The sequence below is a fragment of the Anomaloglossus baeobatrachus genome, chromosome 1 (assembly GCF_048569485.1).
Source record: "Anomaloglossus baeobatrachus isolate aAnoBae1 chromosome 1, aAnoBae1.hap1, whole genome shotgun sequence".
Classification (NCBI taxonomy): Eukaryota; Metazoa; Chordata; class Amphibia; order Anura; family Aromobatidae; genus Anomaloglossus; species Anomaloglossus baeobatrachus.
In genome coordinates, this window is record NC_134353.1 from 29,118,775 (window position 1) to 29,129,583 (window position 10,809).

The window sequence follows — 10,809 nt, forward strand, 5'->3', positions numbered from 1 at the left end:
CAGCTGTTCACTGTCCTGTGTCTGGCTGTCCAATAACTGTCTGCAGCAGGAGCCTCCCCCCTCTGCTCAGTCTACAGCACCAACCCTTCATTAAGTCTCACCTCATCTGCTTACATTGTGCTCCGGAAAAAAAAAAAAAAAACCCACAAAGTATTTTCACAGCTGTTCACTGTCCTGTGTCTGGCTGTCCAATAACTGTCTGCAGCAGGAGCCTCCCCCCTCTGTAATAACACAATATCTTATAAAGCCCTACAACCTGACTAAGAGGAGGTGGCTTCTCGTGGCCACCAAATAAATGATGGCACTGATGGGCAGGAGATTAAACTCCGGATCCGGAGCAGTGTGGTAGATGCATTTATCCCCAGCACTCGGGGGAGAACGTTACACCACCAGCCATGAGAAAAGCAGCAGTGCCGGCCCGGCGTCACCCATACACCGCCAGTCTGATCGCTCCGCTGGTCGCACACTTACCGACGGCTGGAAATGGCACGAACCGCTGGATGAAGAGTCTGGTAGAAGGAGAAAACTTGTTTGCCCTCTGAACCAGAGAATTAAGGCCGACCTGTAAAGAGAAGAGGCAGAAGATCAGTGGCCGTGGCCGCACCAGCCGGGGCCTACGCGTTCCTTCCTCATCATATTAGTCTATGAGAACACGGACGATCCATGCACCGGCCGAGCGTGCCAGACCTGTCATCAATATATCAATATCTGCTGATATGACATCACCTGGAACATTAGTTTTATTTTTTTTATTTTATTTTTTTTTTAAAAAAAAGACAAAAAAATTACAACTTTTTACAACAAAGAAATGCAATTTTGCCTTTTTTTTTAAAAAATCCCCCGCGCTGCCCAGATCATGAGACAGCCCTTCCGTGGGACAGGAATATTGTGCGCTTGGATGGGGGGGACTTGTACCCCTGTGATGGGGGGGGGGGACTTGTACCCCTGTGATGGGGGGGGACTTGTACCCTTTGATGGGGGGGGGGATTTGTACCCTTTGATGGGGGGGGACTTGTACCCTTTGATGGGGGGGACCTGTACCCTTTGATGGGGGGGGACTTGTACCCTGTGATGGGGGGGGTCTTGTACCCTTTGATGGGGGGGGACTTGTACCCTTTGATGGGGGGGGACCTGTACCCTTTGATGGGGGGGGAATTGTACCCTGTGATGGGGGGGGAATTGTACCCTGTGATGGGGGGGGTCTTGTACCCTTTGATGGGGGGGGGACTTGTACCCTTTGATGGGGGGGGGACTTGTACCCTTTGATGAGGGGGGGGACTTGTACCCTTTGATGGGGGGGGACTTGTACCCTTTGATGGGGGGGAGACTTTTACCCTTTGATGGGGGGGGGGGGGGACTTAATTTTTATTTTAGTTTTTTTTAATTTTTTTTTGCTTTTTAGGCAGGCCCCAGCAGACACTAGTATATAGCGGACCTGGCCCCTGGCAATTCACTGGCACTTTGCGGGGGTACTGCGTAGTTACCGATGCAGTTTTTTCGCTCGCTCTAGTATCTGATCAGATAAAGGGGTTTTCCATTGTAATCACCGATGCAGCCAACCGCTGAGCTCAGTGATTGACTGCAGCGGTGATGTGACACGGAGCAGCATTGGATAGCGGATGCTGGACCTGGGGAGGGTGAGTACCTGCTCGATTTGTTATCTTCTGTATATAAAAGTTTTTGGGGTACGCTTTTCTCCAAATGGGGAGAGATTTGGGCTGGAGTTTGTGACGGGAAATGTTTTTTGTGCTTTTACTCTGTATTTAGGCTTTTTATATACTTTCTATGTCTTTTTCTCCGTTTTTTGCGCTCGGCCCTGAGTGACGTGGGATGGTGGAGGGTGAGATGTGCCCAGTAATGACCAGGTGCAGTAAAGTCCTGTGCGGCGATGTCCACAATTATCGCTCGGCTCCGCAGCGCCGGCTGTAACGAGCCACGCTGATGTCAGAGCACTTAGTGGAGGCCGGAGCCCCCCGGTGCCGAGGCCCTGAGTGATTACGGGCAGTAACAGCAGATTCACACGCTGTCAAACACGCTCGCTCCGCGCGCTGCTCACAATTATCGGGGAGAGGGAGCTGGGATTAAAAAACCCACAGGGGCTTTGTCACGTAGGAGACTGTGACAAATAACCTGAGCGTATGTTGTGCAAGAACCAGGATCCGTCCGGATACATAGATACTCGGGCCGTAACCCCTCCAGCGCCGCTGCCCTGCAATCAGAGCTGGAAAATTGGGACGGTTCTTTGCTCGGGACCCTTTTTGTGTTGTCAAGTGCGTACATAATAATAATGGGTTGTCTGGGAATAAGGATTTCTTTTGAAAACAGCACCACTCTTGTTTACAGGTCATGTCTGGTATTGCAGGTCACCTCTGTGAATGAGGCTGAGGTGCAGTACCATATATGACCTGTGGGACAGGTGTGGCGCTCTCTTTAAAGTTTCTTTCAATTGGGCCTCGCGACAACTAGCATGTAAAAAAAATGTGCCAACCTCAAACCGAAAAGTGGTCTGAGTGCCCTGTGTACGTCCTGCAGATATATAATGTCCCACCCCCCTACGACGTATTGTAAGGGTGTTGAGACCTATTTAGGCCAATAAATAGGTAAAGCAGATAGCTGGCAGCTGATATTATCAGGGTGGGAAAATAGCAGCCCGCAGCCGCCCCAGAAGTGCTGCATCACATTGGATGCTCCAAGTCTGGCAGTCTCCCGGCTCCTCCCGACGCCCTGGTGCGGTGGTAATATAGGCAATATGTAGGTGGGTTAATGTCAGCTGTTTAATGTCAGCTGGCATCAAGCCCAGGGATTAGTAATGAAGAGGAGTCTATCTGACACCCACATTACTAACCCAGTAATGGGGGGGGGGGGGGGGGGGGGGAAGAAAATAAAAAAAAAATATTTTAAAAAAACACTCCCTGACTTGTTTCCTGGTTCACCACTGCCATGCAGGTCTAACGTAATCTAATGACTTTTTATCAAATTGTACTCGTCCATATTAAATGCCTTATCAGTTTTCTGCAGGTTCATTATCCTCAGAGGCAAGATGACAATGACAGCTAAGGGCCGTTTCACACATCCGGCATTTCGCCTGATTGCCAGATCCGGCACACTCCAGTACAATGCAATACTGTACAATGGCATCGCGGCAAGCTCCGGTCACATGCTGTCATGTGACCGGAGCGTGCCGCCATGCAATTGTACAGTATTACACTGTACTGCAGTGTGCCGGATCAAGCGAAATGTCGGATGTGTGAAACGGCCCTAACCCCCTCCAATTCACAGCTGATCACACTGCATTTACCAATCACAATAGGGGATGTCACAGCTCACCTCCACCCCCTCCCTTCACCTGCAAAAGAAATGCTGCATGAACGGTGCAGGACAGTCCGCTCGTCTCCTTCCCTAAACCCAGCCACCTATAGACACTTACTCCGATTTTAGCCATGAACGTCTCGGAGGGGTTGATCATTTTTTTTAGGTTGTGTTATGATGTTTGTTAGGCCTGGCCGAGTAGCTCTGCAGATATGGCAGACGTGGAGGTCTTGGTTAGGTCCCCCTTTTGCCGTACGCACTTATCCGCAGCCTGCGATCATTATAGGGACTGAGTAAACCTACTTTCTCCATTCTAACCCCTTATATGCTGCGGCTGCTTATGACCACTGCACCTACGGGGGTTAAGCAGCCGGGATCAGAGCTACACCTGATCCTGAGTGGTTACAGCAGGGTGCTAGCTGTACATCACAGCCTACACCCAGTGCTCGTGGAGGAGCTATCAGTCAGGCGTGTGCTCTGCCACCTCATTTAAAGGCAATGGTGCCATAGAAAAAAAAAAAAAACCTCCGAGCTCCATTAATACCACAATTAACCCATTCTAGCCTGAGATGACTCCCTGGTGTCGCCTGCTCGGCTCTCGGTGGTGTGATTAGTGTAATTAAGGCTTTTCCCGGCTGCTGATTTACACAATCAATCAAACCTGTCACTTCTGACGTCTGACGATTCCTAATGAATCGCTTCCGCGCCGATATCTGCGCCTCCGTCACGTCTCCTGGGGCTCTGTCATGTTATTAAGAAGTGAAGACAGGCCGGTGGAGGGAGGACGGGCTGCCGGGGACGGATATTTTTAGGATTGTGATCATGATAAATAATTTAGTACTTTTCTACACGAGATGGAACTTGGGTCATATGATTTAAAGGAGATGGCTCAGTGTGCCTTTAAGTGGGGCCCACAAGTCTGCGCCAGTAGGGCACAGCTGTAACCAGCGACTACAGCTAAGGAGCACCTAACATTGGGGGCTACGGTGGTCAGAATCTGTCTCCACCTAGTGCTCTGCTCCTCAAGGGCCGGGTCTTGGGGTCAACGGTGGTCAGAATCTGTCTCCTGACTTCTTCCAGAGCTCTGCTCCTCAAGGGCAGGGTCTTGGGGTCGACGGTGGTCAGAATTTGTCTCCTGACTCCTTCCAGAGCTCTGCTCCTCAAGGGTCAGGTCTTTGGGTCGACAGTGGTCAGAATCTGGCTTCTTCCAGAGCTCTGCTCCTCAAGGGCCAGGTCTTGGGGTCTACGGTAGTCAGAATCTGTCTCCTGACTTCTTCCAGAGTTCTGCTTCTCAAGGGCAGGGTCTTGGGGTCGACGGTGGTCAGAATTTGTCTCCTGACTCCTTCCAGAGCTCTGCTCCTCAAGGGTCAGGTCTTTGGGTCGACAGTGGTCAGAATCTGGCTTCTTCCAGAGCTCTGCTCCTCAAGGGCCAGGTCTTGGGGTCTACGGTGGTCAGAATCTGTCTCCATCCAGAGCTTTGCTCCTCAAGGGCCAGGTCTTGGGATTAACAGTGGTCAGAATCTGTCTCCTGACTTCATACAGAGCTCTGCCCCTTAAGGGCCAAGTCTTGGGGTCTACGGTGCTCAGAATCTGGCTTCTTCCAAAACTCTGCTCCTCAAGGGCCAAGTCCTGGGTCTACTGTGGTCAGAATCTGTCTCCTTCCAGAGCTGTGCTCCTCAAAAGGCAAGGTCTTTGGGTCTATGGTTGTCAAAATCTGTCTCCTGACTTCTTCCAGAAACCCGCTCCTTAAGGGCCAGTTCTTTGGGTCTACGGTGATCAGAATCTGGCTTCTTCCAGAGCTGTGCTCCTCAAGGGCCGGGTCTTGGGGTCTGACTAACTATGGGACTTAAAGCTTATTTTAATTAATTTTGGGGTCTAGTTTGCGGTCACAGCATATTTGGGGTTCTTGCTCTTCTCATCCATTGAAATATTTTATAATGGGGGCTCCAGCAGCCATGTACCCCTGATCTCAGCCGCCTTTCCCATGGTATACCCTCAGAAAAGGACATTAAAGACATGGGCGTATAGGGTGACGGCGGGAGGCTTATAGGATCAGTGATGACGATGAGCCCCAATTACGGGTTGGAGGCCCCCCTCTCATGGCACGGCCGTATGAGGCGGATTACAGTGAATCCTTATCACATTAGGGACGTGATTGAGAGCTGAGAGGTGGCGTCGGAGAGCGGGCACCCATCAGATCACATTACTGCACTAATTGCCTCTAAAACAGCGAGGATTACCAGGAGCCGCGTCCGGGCGTTATCTGTGCCCCTTATTACAGGATTACAGGCTCAGAGCAAAGAGAAATGAAAAATAAACATTGTGACGGGGGAGCCGCAGATCCCATTATATAAGGGGGTCCGAGAGGACGGACACGGACAGGTGACCTCACAGCACTGCCAAATTCCAGCACAATGGCATCCGCTGCACCAGCACAAGGTCACCGGAAGCGGGGCATTCTGTGCACCACCGGACGGGATCCAACAGCTCAGGATACAGCACCAGCACAAGGTCACCGGAAGCGGGGCGTTCTGTGCAACACTGGACGAGACCCCACAGCTCAGGATACAGCACCAGCACGAGGTCACCGGAAGCGGGGCATTCTGTGCAACACCGGACAGGATCCCATAGCTCAGGATACAGCACCAGCACAAGGTCACCGGAAGCGGGGCGTTCTGTGCACCACTGGACGAGATCCCACAGCTCAGGATACAGCATCAGCACAAGGTCACCGGAAGCAGGGCGTTCTGTGCACCACCGGACGAGACCCCGCCCCCGCAGCTCAGGATACAGCACCAGCACAAAGTCACCGGAAGAGGGGCGTTCTGTACACCACCGGACGGGATCCCACAGCTCAGAATACAGCACCAGCACAAGGTCACCGGGAGCGGGGCGTTCTTTACAACACCGCACGGGATCCCACAGCTCAGGATACAGCACCAGCACAAGGTCACCGGAAGCGGGGTGTTCTGTGCAACACCGGACGAGACCCTGCAGGTCAGGATACAGCACCAGCATGAAGTCACCAGAAGCGGGGCATTCTGTAAACCACCGGACGGGATCCCACAGCTTAGGATACAGCACCAGCACAAGGTCACCAGAAGCGGGGCGTTCTGTGCACCACCGGATGAGACTCCCACGGACGGAAACTACGAGCATTTCCTGCCGGGGACTCAGAATACAGCACCAGTACAACCAGTATATAATACCGCAACACAGAGCTGCTGAATAACACTGGGGCAACTATTACTACTGGTGCCGAAAACCACACAGCCACTAGTGCTACACTCATACTGGCACAGCTCCATTATTACTACTACTACCCCATACTAGCCCTCCTCCATTATTACTACTACTACCCCATACTAGCCCTCCTCCATTACTACTAGTACCCCATACTAGCGCTCCTCCATTACTACTACTACCCCATACTAGCCCTCCTCCATTACTACTACTACCCCATACTAGCCCTCCTCCATTACTACTAGCCCATACTAGCCCTCCTCCATTACTACTAGCCCATACTAGCCCTCCTCCATTACTACTACTACCCCATACTAGCCCTCCTCCATTACTACTACTACCCCATACTAGCCCTCCTCCATTACTACTACCCCATACTAGCCCTCCTCCATTACCACTACTACCCCATACTAGCCCTCCTCCATTACCACTACTACCCCATACTAGCCCTCCTCCATTACTACTACTACCCCATACTAGCCCTCCTCCATTACTACTACCCCATACTAGCCCTCCTCCATTACCACTACTACCCCATACTAGCCCTCCTCCATTACTACTACTACCCCATACTAGCCCTCCTCCATTACTACTACTACCCCATACTAGCCCTCCTCCATTACCACTTCTACCCCATACTAGCCCTCCTCCATTACTACTACTACCCCATACTAGCCCTCCTCCATTACTACTACTACACCATACTAGCCCTCCTCCATTACTACTACCCCATACTAGCCCTCCTCCATTACTACTACTACCCCATACTAGCCCTCCTCCATTACTACTACCCCATACTAGCCCTCCTCCATTACTACTACTACCCCATACTAGCCCTCCTCCATTACTACTACTACCCCATACTAGCCCTCCTCCATTACTACTACTACCCCATACTAGCCCTCCTCCATTACCACTACTACCCCATACTAGCCCTCCTCCATTACTACTACTACCCCATACTAGCCCTCCTCCATTACTACTACTACCCCATACTAGCCCTCCTCCATTACTACTACCCCATACTAGCCCTCCTCCATTACTACTACTACCCCATACTAGCCCTCCTCCATTACTACTACCCCATACTAGCCCTCCTCCATTACTACTACTACCCCATACTAGCCCTCCTCCATTACTACTACTACCCCATACTAGCCCTCCTCCATTACTACTACTACCCCATACTAGCCCTCCTCCATTACTACTACCCCATACTAGCCCTCCTCCATTACTACTAGTACCCCATACTAGCCCCCCTCCATTACTACTACCCCATACTAGCCCTCCTCCATTACTACTACCCCATACTAGCCCTCCTCCATTACTACTAGTACCCCATACTAGCCCTCCTCCATTACTACTACCCCATACTAGTCCTCCTCCAATACTACTACCCCATACTAGCCCTCCTCCATTACTACCACTACCCCATACTAGCCCTCCTCCATTACTACTACTACCCCATACTAGCCCTCCTCCATTATTACTACTACCCCATACTAGCCCTCCTCCATTACTACTACTACCCCATACTAGCACTCATCCATTACTACTACTACCCCATACTAGCCCTCCTCCATTACTACTACTACCCCATACTAGCCCTCCTCCATTACTACTACTACCCCATACTAGCCCTCCTCCATTACTACTACTACCCCATACCAGCCCTCCTCCATTACTACTACTACCCCATACTAGCCCTCCTCCATTACTACTACTACTACTACTACCCCATACTAGCCCTCCTCCATTATTACTACTACCCCATACTAGCCCTCCTCCATTATTACTACTACCCCATACTAGCCCTCCTCCATTACTACTACTACCCCATACTAGCCCTCCTCCATTATTACTACTACCCCATACTAGCCCTCCTCCATTATTACTACTACCCCATACTAGCCCTCCTCCATTACTACTACTACCCCATACTAGCCCTCCTCCATTACTACTACTACCCCATACCAGCCCTCCTCCATTACTACTACTACCCCATACCAGCCCTCCTCCATTACTACTACCCCATACTAGCCCTCCTCCATTACTACTACCCCATACTAGCCCTCCTCCATTACTACTACTTCCCCATACTAGCCCTCCTCCATTACTACTACTTCCCCATACTAGCCCTCCTCCATTACTACTACTACTACCCCATACTAGCCCCCCTCCATTACTACTACTACCCCATACTAGCCCCCCTCCATTATTACTACTATCCCATACTAGCCCTCCTCCATTATTACTACTACCCCATACTAGCCCTCCTCCATTATTACTACTACCCCATAATAGCCCCCCTCCATTACTACTACTACCCCATACTAGCCCTCCTCCATTACTACTACCCCATACTAGCCCTCTTCCATTACTACTACTACCCCATACTAGCCCCCCTCCATTACTACTACCCCATGCTAGCCCTCCTCCATTACTACTACTACCCCATACTAGCCCTCCTCCATTATTACTACTACCCCATACTAGCCCCCCTCCATTACTATACTACTACCCCATACTAGCCCTCCTCCATTACTACTACTACCCCATACTAGCCCTCCTCCATTACTACTACTACCCCATACTAGCCCTCCTCCATTATTATTACTATCCCATACTAGCCCCCCTCCATTACTATACTACTACCCCATACTAGCCCTCCTCCATTACTACTACTACCCCATACTAGCCCTCCTCCATTACTACTACTACCCCATACTAGCCCTCCTCCATTACTACTACCCCATACTAGCCCCCCTCCATTACTACTACCCCATACTAGCCCTCCTCCATTACTACTACTACCCCATACTAGCCCTCCTCCATTACTACTACTACCCCATACTAGCCTTCCTCCATTACTACTACTACCCCATACTAGCCCTCCTCCATTACTACAACGGTCACCACATAATAGCATAACACCATTAATATTATTGGAGCATAATACAACTGCTTGCTATTCCGGCCCCCATTACTTCTGTTATCCTGGCCCCCATTACTTCTGCTATCCCGGCCTCCCATTACTTCTGCTATCCCGGCCTCCCATTACTTCTGCTATCCCGGCCTCCATTACTTCTGCTATCCTGGCCCCCCATTACTTCTGCTATCCTGGCCACCCATTACTTCTGCTATCCCGGCCTCCCATTACTTCTGCTATCCCGGCCTCCCATTACTTCTGCTATCCCGGCCTCCATTACTTCTGCTATCCCGGCCTCCATTACTTCTGCTATCCCAGCCTCCATTACTTCTGCTATCCTGGCCTCCATTACGTCTGCTATCCCGGCCCCCATTACGTCTGCTATCTCGGCCCCCATTACGTCTGCTATCCTGGCCTCCATTACTTCTGCTATCCTGGCCTCCATTACTTCTGCTATCCTGCCCTCAATTACTTCTGCTATCCCGGCCCCCCGTTACCTCTGCTATCCCGGCGCCCCGTTACTTCTGCTATCCCGGCCCCCCGTTACCTCTGCTATCCCGGCGCCCCGTTACTTCTGCTATCCCGGCCCCCCGTTACCTCTGCTATCCCGGCCCCCCGTTACCTCTGCTATCCCGGCCCCCCGTTACCTCTGCTATCCCGGCCCCCCGTTACCTCTGCTATCCCGGCCCCCCGTTACCTCTGCTATCCCGGCGCCCCGTTACTTCTGCTATCCCGGTCCCCGTTACCTCTGCTATCCCGGCCCCCAATTACTTCTGCTATCCCGGCCCCCCGTTACCTCTGCTATCCCAGCCCCCCGTTACCTCTGCTATCCCGGCGCCCCGTTACCTCTGCTATCCCGGCCCCCCGTTACCTCTGCTATCCCGGCCCCCCGTTACCTCTGCTATCCCGGCGCCCCGTTACTTCTGCTATCCCGGCCCCCCGTTACCTCTGCTATCCCGGCGCCCCGTTACCTCTGCTATCCCGGCCCCCATTAGTTCTCCTATATAACGCTTAGCTCTCCGTCACATTTCTAGTGTTTTCCTCATTCGGGGCGCTGTGGTTTCTCCCTGGCTTTGCTCTATTATACGTGGCTGTATGTGGAGTGACCACGTCCTGGTTGTATGGAGCTGGGGGGCCAGTTTCGCAGGGGTGACACCCCCGCACGGACTCTTGTGACGAGTCCGGCTCTGCTATGGTGACAGCTCTGCTACACGTATAAAAGAGAAATCCTTAAAGTGAAGGTGTCTGATCGGGGGCCGGATAGCCCTGCGTCCACAGCAGATTATCTTGTAAGCTGGCTCACGATGGGGGTGTGAATACTTTCTAAC

At 51.7% G+C, this 10,809-nt stretch overlaps 1 protein-coding gene across 1 annotated transcript in view; it reads right to left on the reverse strand.

Moving 5' to 3' along the window:
- Nucleotides 1-10,809, reverse strand: part of SFXN5 (sideroflexin 5) — a 261,225-nt gene that overhangs the window by 166,137 nt on the left and 84,279 nt on the right. The window contains exon 10 of the mRNA XM_075346236.1: nucleotides 472-562. Coding sequence (XP_075202351.1) covers nucleotides 472-562 — 91 coding nt within the window. The remainder of the gene's footprint in view (nucleotides 1-471; nucleotides 563-10,809) is intronic.